Source organism: Cucumis melo, chromosome 10 (genome assembly GCF_025177605.1).
Source record: "Cucumis melo cultivar AY chromosome 10, USDA_Cmelo_AY_1.0, whole genome shotgun sequence".
Lineage (NCBI taxonomy): Eukaryota > Viridiplantae > Streptophyta > Magnoliopsida > Cucurbitales > Cucurbitaceae > Cucumis > Cucumis melo.
In genome coordinates, this window is record NC_066866.1 from 22006409 (window position 1) to 22022233 (window position 15825).

The 15825-nt window shown below is 34.9% G+C and overlaps 1 protein-coding gene across 5 annotated transcripts in view; it reads left to right on the forward strand.

Moving 5' to 3' along the window:
* The first annotated feature begins 3764 nt into the window (after positions 1-3764).
* LOC103491921 (uncharacterized) overlaps positions 3765-15825 on the forward strand; it is a 30129-nt gene continuing 18068 nt past the window's right edge. Inside the window, exons 1-8 of one of the 5 annotated variants that reach the window (XM_008452037.3) lie at positions 3765-4328; positions 4633-4685; positions 4835-4894; positions 6313-6727; positions 6808-6953; positions 14494-14697; positions 14779-14940; positions 15058-15444. In XM_008452037.3, coding sequence (XP_008450259.2) covers positions 4850-4894; positions 6313-6727; positions 6808-6953; positions 14494-14697; positions 14779-14940; positions 15058-15444 — 1359 coding nt within the window. In that variant the 5' untranslated portion in view covers positions 3765-4328; positions 4633-4685; positions 4835-4849. Of the gene's footprint in view, positions 4349-4632; positions 4686-4834; positions 4895-6312; positions 6728-6807; positions 6954-14493; positions 14698-14778; positions 14941-15057; positions 15445-15825 lie in introns of all 5 variants that reach the window. The other 4 variants (XR_001762988.2, XM_008452038.3, XM_008452040.3 and 1 more) reach the window with 4 other exon arrangements.

A 15825-nucleotide genomic window follows, 5' to 3' on the forward strand; every position in this document is an offset into this window, starting at 1 on the left:
TTTATGAAGTATTTCTAAGCTTTACTATGACAATTTTATAATGATTTATATGTTAAAGCTTAGTATTGAGCATGACTATTTGTAGAACATGTTTTAGAAAAGAAAACATTGCTCATCGGGCATTTTAAGCTCATTCTTTCAAATATTTTCTCACTTTCTAAGTAAGGATCATGTTTCTCCAAGATGAGTTTATTGTTTCCATGTCAACCAATCTGATAAGGGAAGGTGTAAAGCTATGTGTAAAGTAGTTGTGTTGTGGGTAATGTAAATTGACTGTATGGGTAGTCTAATCTTTATATGTCAAAACCTTTGAAAGTACATTGTTGTACAAATTTGTAAATAAGATGGGTTGCACTTAACTTTCTTTATCTTAAAAGATGAATTTTATGCTTCTGCTAAGTTTTAAGTAAGGGTTAAAAGGTTAAAGGTCAACCGTTATTATTAAGGCAAAAGATGGTATTCGTTGACTTCACGTCATCTCTCAGATCGAAAGTGAGGTGGCATGGGAGGAGGTGTGACATTGAATGAGCAAAAGGAAGAAAGGATGAAATAAGAAGAGAAAAGATATCAATATATTAAATTCCATTATATTTTTATCGAGGAATACTTTTTGAGTTGATTTGCCACACCATCAAACAAAAATTGTTAGCCCATCCACATTAGCGGATGAAGATCTAATCATCATTTCGTTAGGGTCAAGTTAAAATGAGGGAATATATATAATCATTTTAGAAACTTGAGAGATTGAAAGTGGGAAAATGTAGACAAACCACCTCTAAATAATAGGTTCGCTGAAATTACAGCCTCACTAATTTTTACTTTATCAAATAGTCCTTATAATTTGCTAATTGTTGTAATCAATTTATAGTAGTTTGTTAAAATTTTATCATTTTTTTTATTGAATTGACATTCCTTAGATATTTAAGCTAATTAACAAAATACAATGAGGTTGAGATTGATATCAAAATTTTAATTTCACAAATATATTGTTACGAATTCTAACTTTCAGTCGAGCCTTATTCATTGAGGACCCCTTGTTTTTCCATATTCATATGAACATCTGGACCTCTCCGTTAGGAGTCTTGTTACACTTAAAGAAGCTGAGTCCTTCTCAAATTCTTTTCAATATTCTTTGATCCTTAGCCCTTGGGAAAGAGATCCCGTAAAATGCCCAACCCTAGCATCTTCAACCACTTCCACTTTTACCTTCAAAGATGGCCCCGGTGTGGGTGGGTGTGCGAAGGAAGGAGGCCTCCTCAAAATAAGGAATAATTTAAGGCTTTCGTATTATTTTGAGGTATAGGGTATAGAAAGGGTTCTCCCTTTCATTCACTCAAATATATTGATATGAATTCTAACATAGAGTTGATTGAAGGTAATTAAATTAAAAATTTGATTGTGTAATCACAATAAATTGCCTAATTCAAGAGTAAAGAAAGAAATTAAAATTTTAATAATGTAATTGTACCAAGTTCATAACTTAAAAACAAGCCGTGTTTTTAAAATGAAAAGGTTAAAATTAACAAAACTCATAAGTATAGAAATTATAAATGAAAAGAAAAATGAATTTAAGAAGGGTTAAGGAAGGGTGGAAGAAGACTAAGGTTAAAAGAAAGGTTATGACCTTCAATATATATATATATATATATTACAGATTATTTTGTATTTTTCAGCTTTGGCACAAACTATTATTGAATTTATTGTTTGATTGAATGAATATGAACCGTGACAACCCACATTTTCAGGTATTGTAATTTAACCGTTTGAGATCAATTGCGTGATATTTTAGATAACATGAAGCTAAAATAAATTTCTAATTAATTTAAGTGATGATTGATTTCTTTTTAAAACCATTTTAAGAAAAATTACAAAATTTTGAACATAAATTTTAGATTTAACGGACAATCAATGTCAATAAATATATTATTAATAAAATTTAAAATTTTATTATTTTCGTAAATATTTTAGTTTATCTTACCATTTTAAAAATATTTTTGTAATAAAATTAGTAAAAATAAATAAATAGATTAGAAATTGACAAAAAATTTTAAAAAAAAGTAGTCTAATTATGCATATTACAAATATGACAAGTAATTAGATATATCAGACGAATATAAGAGATCTATTAAAATATATGAGACGACTATAAGAGATTTATTAAAAAACTATCTGAAGGCTATCAAAGGATTATCCAGTTCTAAACTTACACTTTTCTAATTTAGAAAATGTATTTGTTATTTTTACAAATGCTCTTAAATAGATCATAAGGTGGTATACATTTTAGGGGAATTTTCGTAAATGTAACAAAACACTATTTATGACCCGTGTAACAAAGTCAATGAAGTTAGTCATTTTTTAATTATTCAAAATTTGTCTTTCCATCTTTTTTCTACTCCTCGCCGTAATTTCTTTCATGATCTTCCTCTTTTTATTTTCCGTTGCGATTTCTTTCCATATCTTTCTTCTTTTCCTCTCGTTTTTTTACGTCGTCTAAATTTGAGTAATTAAATCTAAACGACCGTATACAAAATAGCAAAATCTAAAACATCGCTAATAAAAAATCTTCTTTTCCTCTTCTTTTTTACATTGTTTTAATTTGAGTAACCAAATCTAAATGATCGTGTACAAAAAATAACAAAATTTAAAAGATTGTGTATAAAGAATCTTGAAAAAAATCATTTAGATTGGGGTAGACAAATCTAAACGATCGTGTACCAAAAGAATTAAAAATAATCATTTAGTCAAATCTAAATGATTGTGTACCAAATTTAAAAAAAAAATCGTTTAGATTTGGAAATCTAAACGATCGTGTAACCAAATTAAACGATCCTATAACAAAATTAAACAATAAAATTGAAAAATAAATTGTAGCCAAATCTAAATGACCAAATCTAAATACCAAACAATAACCAAATCTAAACGATCGTGTATCAAATAAATTTTAGGGACATTTTTTTTTGGTATTTTCAACGGTGGATCTGTGGGCTTTTTCTATATAGTATAAATATTTTGTAATGTTATATTTTTTAAAACATTCCTATATTTTACATTATTTTGTAAATAATTTAAATATTATGTATTTAAAATATGGACTCTGAATTATGTTGGAGTTTGGAATTTAGTCCAGTGGATTTGTGGAGCATTGGGTCAAGGGAGTACCCAAAAAAATTATATATAGTTTTTTTTTTTGTCTTTCAAAAGTATAAAAAGTGGCAAATATTTACATCGTATAGATCAATTCCGAAAATGGAAAAAGGGTCGAAGACCGTAAAATACCAAAAATGTTTCGTTTAGATTTGGTTATACAATCGTTTACATTTGACTACACGATTTTGATCGTCCAAATCTAAATATTTTTTTTTTCAAATTTGGTATAAACGATTTTTTCAACATTATTTACAATCTTTTAGGGGCCGTTTGGGGAAGGGTTGGGTTATGGAGGGTTAGGGTTATATAAACCTAGTGTTATGATAAACCTAGTGTTATGATAAACCTAGGATTATGATAAGATGTGTTTGGGAGAAGAGTTATGGAGTAAGTGTTATGATAAAATGTGTTTGGGGGAAGAGTTATGAAGGAAATGTTATGATAAAATGTGTTTGGGGGAAGAGTTATGAAGGAAATGTTAAGATAATATTTTGATAATATGTGTTTGAGAGAAGGATTATGTGAATAGGGTTTTATGATAGATTAAGGAAGAGTTGAAGAAAAGTTAAGAAAAAGTTGAAGAAGGGTTAAGAAGTGTTGAAGAATGATTGAAGAAAAGTTGAAGAAGGGTTTGAGGAAGGGTTAAAGGGCTAAAACTAGGGTTACATAACCCTTCCCCCAAACGAGGGTTGGATTACATAACCCTAACCCCCATATTCTAACCCTTCCCCAACCGCCCCATTAATTTTATTCTTTATATACCGTCTGCCTAAAAGAGTTGAACAAACACGATTTTAGTTTTTGGCTAGAAAGTTTGTTTTTTTTTGTTTTTTGCTTTTTCCTTTTTAAAAATTCCCTTACCCTTTTCAGCCTCAGTGAGCCCTCCCCCACGACTGCTCTGCATCATATCCCAGCGGTCTTCAGCTCTGCCCGAAGTGCCGTCCGACCACCCCGCAGTCGTGTGCCTTCCACCAACGTCAGAACACTGCCGCTGCTACCGACCGGCGCCGTCCTCCACGTTTCTGCGTGTCAGACTGTCCAGTCCGCTCGGTCTCCGTTCCTCACAGATCTACAACGCCGACGATCGTCTCTGGTTGACGCCGTAGCACGTCGCTGCCGTGGGGAGCGTCGCTAAGTGCCGTCACCGCTACCTTGGGTTATTTCCGGAATCTTGATTTTAGGTGAGGGTTTGCTTGATTTGGTAAGTTTTTGGATTTTTCTTGGAAGTTATTGGATGCCCATTGTATTTGACATGAGATTAATGTTGCTCATGATGATTTGGATGTTGGATTGTGGATTTTGAAAATTATAGGTCGTTGTTCAGAAAGATTAAGGAAGAAAGTTTTGTGAGTTTTGGTTGAAGTTCTTAAGTGCCAATTGAATTTGACGTGAAATTAACATTATCTATAGTGTTTCAAATGTTAGATTGAAGATTCAGTAAAATTATAAATTAAACTTATAACCCTTATTTGTGGTTTTATTTAGGTTGGAATCTTGAAAGAAGTTTTGGAAGTGGGTTGGATTCAGCCACATTTTGGGTAAATTATTTGGACATCTTTAGGATCAATTTATGTTTGCAATTAGACTCTAGAGATTTGAAATTGATGATGGTTTGTTTTAGGGATTTGATTTTGTGGTTTGTTTGATGCATTTAGGAGTAAATTACATTATTTACTTTGTTGAACAGGTTGGACTTTGGACAATGCTTTCTGGAGTGAAAATTATTGCTCGGGATAAAGTTATTGAGGTAATTAAGATCCTTTAAGTTTGTACGTAAATCCTAGCGTTTGGTTATGTTAATTTATGTTCTTCTTTTCTTTACAATGTACAATCTAATAATATAGAATAAAGTAAACCTGAACTTAGAATCCAACTTTAAACCACATAGCGTAACAACACTTTGCGACACAATTTGGTAGAATATTACTGAGAAGAGGTTTTATAAAAGTCATAGCATATATCATTCTCCCAAAACTCAAAAGCCAAGCCAAACACACATATGCACGAGTCAACTGTACAAGACTAAAACATACACCAAGAAAACCTAATGGACAATGTGGCAGACTAATAGTAGTAGGTCAAGCTCTGGGATCATGACCACTACTTGGAAAATGAAAACACATTGAAAAAGTGTGCTGGAATCTCACTGAGTGACTAGCTTAAACAAACAATTAAACACATGCTTTTAAAAATATATCTCGACAATAAAATTTATTAAAATAAATATTTATAGGTTCAACCTTCAATTTTATTTATCACGTGTACTAGAGGAGTTTCGAGAGCTCCCTTTCTCTCCAATTCTCTTGGATGAGAATTATTTGATTACAAAACATTTTCATATCCCTTATTAACCAGCTCACTTTTATTTATATAACACGCCCTAGCTCAACTTAATACTCATTATTATGCCACTCACGGGAAATCCCTCAATTCCCACTAACAATATTTACCTACCAACATTTTCTTCCCACAAAAATATCTCACCTACCAGCACTTTCCTCATTCAATTTCGCCTCTCTTCTTTGAGTATTTCCTCATGTACACGTTGGTGTTTTGGGGCCTATCATTACCTACCCCCCAAAAAGCCAACTTGTCCTCGAGGTGGAAGTTAGTGAACTGATCCTTGATCATTGAAGCGAGCTCCTAAGTTGCATCGATTGGCAAGATGTTCTCAGCGAGTCGAAACCTCTGTTGCCCCTTCTCTTGTAGGAGGTTTACAAATCACCAATACTTCATGTTGTCGAACATATGTCAAGCTGGCGTAATTTAGGTGGAAGAGGAAGAACCGGTAATTTATAACCCCAAACCCAAATTTTGTGCTTCGCTAATCTTAACACAAAGTGTTCAATTTCTTAATCTTAAATCTTAATATTTGCCTAAGTGTGGGTAACAATCCATCATATCTATTACTATTTTCCACACCTATGAAGTCCATCTTTTCAACACATTTCTCATAGTTCCAACGTTTAAAAAATTCTTCAAGTTTATTCTTATTAACTCACAAAACATGCCACTTACAAAAACAATAACAACAACAAGGCATATTTAGTTGAACATAAACAAGCTAAATGCAATATGTAGGGTTTACTTTACATATCTATGTAATGTGATTATTTGTTTTGGTTATCACACTTGATTGTTGTATGATTTCCTTTGTCTAAACAGAGTAATGAGAAACAAAAAGATAGGGGGAAGTCAACTCGTTACAGTAGTTCAGATGAGGAGTATCATAACACGAAAAAGAAGAAATTTGAGAGGAAGAAATTGGAATCATCCAAGGACTATTCAACATCTTCAACTGATAGTGAGATGATTGAAGACTCTCGCTGGGATGAGAAGAAACATCGTTCAAGAAGAGCAAGTAAGAGGAACAAGAATAACAGTTCATCTGAAAATGATGGTAGAGTGAAAATGAAATCAAGGAGTGACAGGAACACTTTGGCTGGGGAGTATTCTTCATCTAGTTATAGTGATAAGAACTCTAGTGATAGTCGTGAGAAGAGACGGAAACGTAGTAGAAGAGATGATAGAAAACAGGGTAAGAAAAGAAAAAGTCAACACCTTAGAGAAGATATGTTTGGTATGTATCTCGTTTTCTTTTATTGTCATGTTTCATAGTTTAGAACATTATGTGGTTTCATAATTTCTTCTAATTCTTAGATGGCATCAGAGACACTTCTAAAGATGACAAAGAAATTGTTAGAAAAGAAATGGGGTTGGAATGGATGCTTAAACCCCAAGAAAAGATGCAGAAAGGCTTAGATGAGTGTGTTGATAACCAACAAGAAGAAGAAGCTCTTGAGGAAGTATGCCCTTCTCTTATTCCTAATTAATTGGCTTGAAACTGCTTTTCTTATTATGCATATATATATAATAAAAGTTCTAAGTACCTCTAGATGAGTTATTATGGGTTTATTTATTTTGTCTTCAAGATTTTTGGTTACTTGGCTGATAGTAAAATTTTATCTTCTATTAAAATCAGACACAAGAGCTGTATTTTAGAACTCGAGCATGGTTGTACAACATATATAACAAAGATCTTGTTCAAATAAGGTCATAGACATATGAGCTTTATGTACATTGACGATTCTAGATATTGTCATATCTTGTTGTCTTCGCATCATTGCTCCAACTTTACATTCCCCCACCTTTAGAGTTAGAAAAGATAGAAATGAAAATGCAATCAATTACCTTGACTGATCTTGAACAAAACTGAGCTTCTTTAATGTGTGAGGTGTAAAGCAACGAGGCTCTAGGGCTTACATATGAAGTGAGGAAAACTTAATGACGACTTTCATTGTGAAGTACTGATAGACCCCCAATTATTCTACATTATAGTAGAAGGGGAAAAAGAATCGCACGTATGATAAATAAAAGATATATAGCTGTAATGAGCTATGATAGATAATTAGTTAGGGCGGTTAGTTAGAGTGAGATACAAATAGCATTGTTTGGGCGGGAAGAAGTGTATGAATTCTGTAATAGAGAATTTAGGCTTGTTCATCCTTTAGAGAAAGGAGATCAAGATTGTAACCTAGCTTATTGAATTGAGATTCTCAATTCAATATATTATGTAATATTCTACCATTTCAATGAAATAAAGAGAGGATTTCTACTTGCTAGTTTCGGTCTTCATCATTTTGGTATTAGAGCGGTGAATTTTGGGGAGGAAATAAAAAATGGTTCATACGCGAATTGAGGAGAGGATGGAATTGATTGACCAGGAGATTGCCGGAATGAAGGAGATGTTGTAAGATTCCTGCGATCGGACTTAGCTTGACCGAAATCATGAAGAACTTGGAGTTAATGCGATTAGAATCCGAACAACAGCAGGCGATATTGATGTTTATGGAAATGGCAACGAAGGAGAGATCAATGATGAGTGAACGGCTGTTTGAATCAATGATGCGCGAGTCGCCGCTAACGAATATGAAGGAGAATGAACCATCTTCCAGTCGCGAAATTGGTTCTGAAAAAGCCAGTACAGAAGATAACAATGGTGGCCGAAACAAATTCAAGAAAGTCGAAATGCCGGTCTTCAATGGCGAAGATCTCGACTTATGGTTGTTCTGCGCAGAAAGGTACTTTCAACTTCATGAACTTAGTGAATCCGGGAACATGGTAGTATTGACCATTAGTTTCGAAGGTCCAACATTAAACTGGTACCAATCACAAGAGGAGAGAGATAAGTTTCTACTTTGGGCAAACTTGAAGGAGCGATTACTAGTTCGTTTTCGGTCAGTGAGAGAGGGATTAATCTATGAAGATTCCTTCGAATTAAACTAGAGACTACTATAGAAGAGTATAGAAATCTGTTTGACAAATTAGTAGCTCCTTTATCTGATATACAAGAAATAGTGATTGAGGAAACATTCATGAATGGACTGTTTCCATGGATAAAGGTTGAGGTAGAATTTTGTAGACCAAAAGGATTAGTTGAAATGATGCAACTTGCTCAGTTAGTTGAGAATAGAGCAATCATTAGAGGGGAAACCTATTTAAATGGGTACACTGCCAGAAAATACCCGCCAAACACCTTAGGAAGTTCAAAACCTGTTGGAAACACCTCTATAAATGAAAATAGGGGAAATACTACATTTCTTATAAAAACTATTACTTTGAGAGGATTAAATACCAACGAAGTAAAAAGGGAAGGGACATTTAAACGATTGCCCGATGTTGAGTTCCATGCACGTAAAGAAAAAGGCTTGTGCTTCTAGTGTAATGAGAAGTATTCGGCCGATCATAAATGTAAAATGAAGGATCAGAGAGAATTGTGGATGTTTGTTGTAACATATAGCAATGAAGAGTTCGAAATTATTGAAGAAGAGGAAATAGAAAGAAAGGAGTTAAATGCTGTGGAAGTTAAGGGAGTTAACACAGCTTATGTTGAGTAATCAATTAACTCTATGGTAGGAGGGAATGATCCAGGGACCATGAAGGTGAGAGGAAAATTACAGAATGAAGAAGTAATTGTGTTGATCATTGTGGGGCCACTTACAATTTCATTTTTGAGAAATTGTTGAAGCTACTGCAACTATCAATCAAAGAAACTCCTCATTATGGAGTAATTTTAGGGTCTGAGAAGGCAGTCCAAGGCAAAGGAGTTCGTGAAGGGGTAGAAATCCAGCTTGACGAATGTACTGTGAAAGATGGATTTTTGTCGTTAGAACTTGGAGGTGTTGATATTATTCTTGGGATGCAATGGGTTGTACTCCTTGGGAGTAATCGAAGTGGATCAGAAGAATTTGCTTCTGACATTCCAACATCAAGGCAGAAAAGTGAGCATAGAGGGGGATCCAAGTCTCACCAAATCTCGAGTGAGCCTTAGAAATATGATGAAAACTTGGAGAGAGGATGATCATGGCTTCCTTGTTGAATGCAGAGCGATTGAGCTGAAAGAAGTGTCAACAATTGAACTAAATGAAGATGAAGATATGTGTGCTGCTGGAGAATCACTGCCAGCAGTGTTAGAAAATTTTGCAAATGTGTTTGCATGGTCAGAGAAGTTGCCCTCAAATAGAAGCATTGAAAATCATAGACACTTGAAAAAGGACATCGATCCTATTAATGTAAGACCATAGGGGTTATAAGGCCTAGCAACAATCCTTATTCAAGTCGAGTGCTTCTAGTGAAAAAGAAGGACGATAGCTGGCGCTTGTCTCCTTTTGATTTACTTTTACCTTTGGAAGTGCCTAACCAGATTTGGAGCGATATTTCTATGGATTTTGTAGAAGGGTTGCCTAAGGCTCATGGTTTTGAGGTGATATTTGTTGTGGTTGATCGTCTTAGCAAATATGGACACTTTCTATCACTCAAACATCCATATACGACCAAGACAGTAGCTGATGTGTTTATAAAAGAAATTGTGAGATTGCATGGTTTTCCTTCATCAATAGTTTCAGACCGAGATGAGGTTTTTCTCAGTCACTTCTGGAGAGAATTTTTTCGTCTAGCAGGGACTAAATTAAATCGGAGTACAACCTATCATCCTCAATTAGATGGGCGAACTGAAGTTGTAAATCGTGGATTAAAGAATTACCTAAGATGTTTCTGCAGTGAAAAGCTGAAGGAATAAGTGAAGTGGCTATCGTGGGCAGAATACTGGTATAATACAACATACTAGAGAGCATTGGGGATAACACCCTTTTAGGCGGTTTATGGACGGCAACCGCCTCCCTTAGTTTATTATGGAGAAAGAGAAACATCAAATTCTACACTAGATGAACAACTTAGAGAGAGAGATGTGACTCTAGGAGTTTTAAAAGAGGATTTACGTGTGGCACAGGAAAACATGAAGAAGTATGCTGATAAAAAGAGGAGGGATGTGCAGCATCAAGTAGGCGACATGGTGTTTCTAAAATTAAAACCTTACAGGCAGTTGTTGCTAAGAAAGAAAAGAAATAAAAAACTCTCTCCCAAGTTCTCTGGACCTTACAAAGTTATTGAGAAGATTGATCTTGTGGCCTACAAACTGGAATTACCATTTGGTACATATGTTCATCCGGTCTTTCACGTTTCTCAACGGAAGAAGATGATTGGTGAGCATGTGAATGTGCATTCTACAACACAGTACCTAACCGAGACTCATGAGTGGAAGGTTGTTCCTGAGGAAGGTCTTGAATGTCAGAAGCACAAGTCTGGAAATTGGGAGGTGCTGATTAGTTGGGAAGGACTATTGAAGCATGAAGCAACGTGGGAGAGATATGAAGAATTGCAGAGGCTATATCCAGATTTTCACCTTGAGGACAAGGTGAATTTGGAAGGGGAGAGTAACGATAGACCCCCAATTATTCTACATTATAGTATAAGGGGAAAAAAAGAAGCCGCACGTGTGATAAATAAAAGATATATAGCGGTAATGAGCTGTGGTAGTTAGTTAGTTAGGGCGGTTAGTTAAAGTGAGATATAAATAGCACTGTTTGAGCGGGAAGAAGGGTATGCATTATGTAATAAAGAATTTAGGCTTGTTCATCCTTTAGAGAAAGGAGATCAAGATCGTAACCTAGCTTATTGGATTAAGATATTCTTAATTCAATATTTTTTGTAATATTCTACCATTTCAATGAAATAAAGAGAGAAATTCTACTTGCTGGTTCCAGTCTTCATCAGGTACACAATAGAAAAATGCAGATAGATTTATGAAAGATTTGTATTTGCGAAGATATATATATGAATTTTCTTTCTCTCTCCTCTCCCCTCCCTTCCTTCCTTTCGTCCTTAACCACACTCTGCCCCTTATCTTCCGGTGTTCTCTCCTTCTCTAGTGAGACCCCTAGAGCTTGTTCTTCTCGTCTATCACTGTTAAGTGGCAGTCTAGTTTTTGGAGATAATGGAAATAGAAAGCTGCAAAGTAGTGAATGCCTTTTATTGTATTTGGTTGGACAAAGAATACTTCCATATTGAAGACTTGAAAGCTCGGAAGATCTTGACTTTATCCGACACTCAACTTCGATGGTTCTTGAAGGAGATTTTAGAATTCTTGTGTGGCCTTGAGAATGGTTTCTTCTTCAAAACGTTTTTAATGAGTTTGGAAGTACGGTCTTGATGAGTTTAGAAGTGCAAGGCTCTTAAAATTCATGTCAAGAGTAGGTTCGGTTATGAGGTGTGTAGCTTGTAAGAGGAACAAAGAACAATCCTTCATCCATATTTGTTTAGGTGTCTCTCAACAGGATTGGAAATCCTTTCACAAGATGTTGGTAAGGTTCTCGATGAAGCACGATTATTTGAATTGGTATAGAGAACATCTTCAGACCTTCTCGCAGCTTCCTTCTGAGTCACTAGGGGCAAGTTATGTTGAAATGGTGAAGCTTAATGGATCCTCTTTTCAGGAGTTGGTAGAACATAGCACTTTTTCCCTTGTTCTGACCTCAGAAATTCGGAATGCAACTCAACATTGGGCAATAAAAAATCCGAAAATTTAAAAAAGACTTCGATAATCTATGGATTATTTCAAGATTATTTAGCGTTTGATGATTGGAAGGAAATTAGAAAAACCTTGGAGGATTTTTTTCAATAAAAAATAACCATTAATCCATTGTTTGTAGAGAACGCTTTGATTAAATTGGTTGAAGGTTCTCTAGAAGAGTTTGTTAGAAAAGAATAGTTATGGCAAGTGTAATGGGTCCTTTTCATTTAAATTTTAGAAATAGAGCAAAAGTAAATATAGCAGACCATCAGTTTTGAAGGCTATGGAGGATGGATTAAAATAAAAATCTTCGCTACTGAAACACATAACCTACTAAATGTTTCCGAAGCAAAAGTTTAAGTAAAAAGAAACCAATGTGGTTTTGTACCAGCGAGATTAGAAATAACAGATTTCAATTGAGGGAATTTTTTCTTACACTTTGGTGATTTTGAAATGCTCCTCCATTAACCAAGGGCCTTTTATCTTTTGAGAATTTTCAAACCCATTTGACTTGTAGAGATTAAACCAGGCTTTGAAAGATGAAGGAGTCATTGAAGATTCATTCTTCCATGAGGGGGTGGAATTTCTTAGATCAATCTGAAAAATTTCTTCATCATGGTTCCGGGAGGGGGTGTTCACACTTTTTGTTTTGGTTTTTAGCTTGGTTGAATATGATGAGATTTCTATGGAGGTGTCAACCTAGTTGAGATGACTAGGTGCACCTCCTGATCCATGGTTTACATGCTCATTGTATAATTCTCTTGTACTATGAGCTTTTGTCTCTTTGTTAGTATATTAATAAAGAGGCTGTTTCCTTTAAAAAAAAATCCAAAAAATTCCTTCATATACAAGAAACCTTTTTGAAGCTTTGGAATAGGGAACTCGCCGGAAACTAGCTTCGCCAATTGATGGTGAAATTGGATTTGTGTCCAGGGAAAGTAGTGTGAACATGTTTATGGAATTCGAAGAGACTTAAGGAGGAGAGAATAAGAATTTCTATTTTGAAAGGAGCGAAGATAGAGGAAGTTGAAGAGGAACTCTTAATGAAGAAAGAGAATATCGGGAATGCCTTCTTTTACAGTTGGAGAGGCGCTTTAACCAATCAATAGCCTATCTTTTGACGATCCACTCTCCTCCAATCCTTTGAACATGAAGTTACTTCGATTAATTTGGCTGATATTTTTTTAGAGAAAGATAATTTACTTCTCATTTCAATTGCTGATCCTCGACGAAGTCATTTCAATCCTACATCTTCAGTTTCTCTCTCCTTTTCTTCTCTTTATTCCTTAGCAAAATCAGGTTTGAAAAGAAAGAAATGTCCTACGATCTTCCCACATTACCTCGAGCCCTTTTCGAAATATTTCATTCACAAGAAAAAATCAAAGAAGATTTTGGCCGAAAATCCTTAAAAGCCCAGATAATTGAAGATGAAGTACCTGATTTGCTAAAGCAAAAACATGCCTATTCTCAATCATCAGTTCATTCCAGCAGCTCCAAAGCTGTTTTTAGAGGCTAATCCAGATTTATTGGAACTTAGTTGCACCCAAATTCAAGCCCAAATGCATTCATCTAAGTTAGTTTCTCATGATCCTCACTATACTCAGTTTAAGTACTTTGAGTTCTCTATGAGACTATGACTAACTCGAAGGTAAACTTTTTTAGGGGATCTTCGAGCAAAACCCCTCTCAATCACTCCCACAAGAATGGCAAGTTTTCTTTCGACTATCCTTTCAACATTAATAGTGGAACATTTGGATAGGTCAACTGAGTTTGAGAGACAGAAACATTTTGAGAAGAAAAAGATCTCAATGCCTGTTTCAATGCGAGGAAGAGTCAATCTGCAAATTTGCCTTTTGCAACAACCTCTTGTCCCTAGTATTGCGAAATACCTAATCATTTAAAATTAATAGTTTCTGATTGTGGACTTATTATTATAAGTTGATTCTTCAGCCGTATTCCTCCTATACGTTGGACCAACTTCAATATTTAATAATAATCAACCCTAAGCTTGATTATTATTAAAAAAGCATGGGCTGAAGTTCGAGTTATATCTCAAAGTCTTCAGTTCCAAAGTATTCCAACTAATGGATTATTTTGAGGTTCACGAGTTTAAGCGAGTAATTATGTTTAAAGTTCAGTTGTGAGTTGTGGCTCAAACCAAATCACGTTTTTATAAGTGAAAAATTGGTGGGTGACTGCACTATCTGAAAGCAAGGATCTTTTTTGTCATCCTTTATTATTTATTTTCTACAATTGGAGCCTTTTCACTTTTGCTACTTTCGGTATGCCTCTTTAGTCATCAAAATAAGATGGCTGGAAATTCTTTTTTCTCCTTGTTAAATTGGAGATCTATTTACTTTTTGTTCTTATTTGTATTTTGAATTTATTAAAACTACATGGTTGTTGGCTGATGATATAAAAGTTACTTCTTGTGTCAGATAAATAAGGTCAATCCCAGGGAATTAAATCCATATTTTAAAGAAAATGGAACTGGTTATCCGGAGGACAGTGATAGACTCAAATCAGATATAGATAAACTTCCACCACCTCGGGTTGTTGGGGATGGGGGGGCTAGTTGGAGACTTAAAGCATTGAAGCGGGCTGAGGAGCAAGCAGCTCGAGATGGACGGAGACTTGAAGAGGCATGCTCATTATTACTATTATGTTCATACAATTTTTTACCCTTCAATTTCTTTAGTTTTTAATAAATTGGAATTGTATAGGTTGTTGAAGAACGTTGGGGTTCTCTTGGCCAACTTGCTGTCTCTGTAGCAGCCAGTAAGGTGGCACCGTCACGTTCTCATTTGCATGCTATAAGAAATAGAAAGAGAGGGCTAACCAGTCATCAACCATCAGACGGTCAAAATGAAAGTGATTCTGGAAAGGTACATGAAAATCATTGATTGTGTTAATTTTACTAGATATATAACTTCATATTTTTGTTTGAAACTTATCTTTATTCTTCAGAATGAAGAGAATATGCTAATTTGGTGTTATTTTAGAGCTCTGCCAGGGACCACTTGAAGGACATCTCTTCCAGAAATCCTGAAATGAGGGAGCCTAAAGTTCGAGATTCTTTATCATGGGGAAAGCAAAAAGGTCAAAATGTTTCTTCAAGGGATGCTGGCTTCATTTCTGTAGCAGTGTCCAGTTTAAATAAGTTCTCAGATGATGGAAGCTTTGCATCTGAATTTCTCAGACAACAACGTGAAAATACTAAAGGTGATTCAATTGAGACAAAGGTGAAATCAGAATTGGTTGTCTCAACATCAGAGAAGCACATTGAAGATTGTGCTTCGGCCAAGGATGCAATGAGTGCAAACCAGTTGGCTGCAAAGGCATTTCAGCTTCAAATAAAAGGAAAACATGAAGAAGCTCAAAAGCTTTTGGTAGGACAAGTTTTAGTCTCTGCGAACTCCATTTTCTCATTTTATTTTCGGTATTGTTGTTGCATGCCATAGTTAGGCATTTATTGATTAACATTGTAGAGGAAATCTTTTTGATGTTTTCAGCTTCATATGGCCTGGGCTGGAAATCCATATGAAAATGTTTCACCCATGTTTCATTCACTTCTGGTCAATGAAAAATAAGTTCTACAGTTAACATAAAAAGAAATGGAAGATACTAGTTATAAGTTCAGTCGTAGCCTGAATAATCCATCATTTAACTTATTAGTAATCTCGTTAACAGTGAACCTAAAGTAAGTTCTCTCCTCTCTCCTCCCCCCTCTCCCATCCCTCCCCTTCTGTCTCCTCTGCACTAGTCTTTGG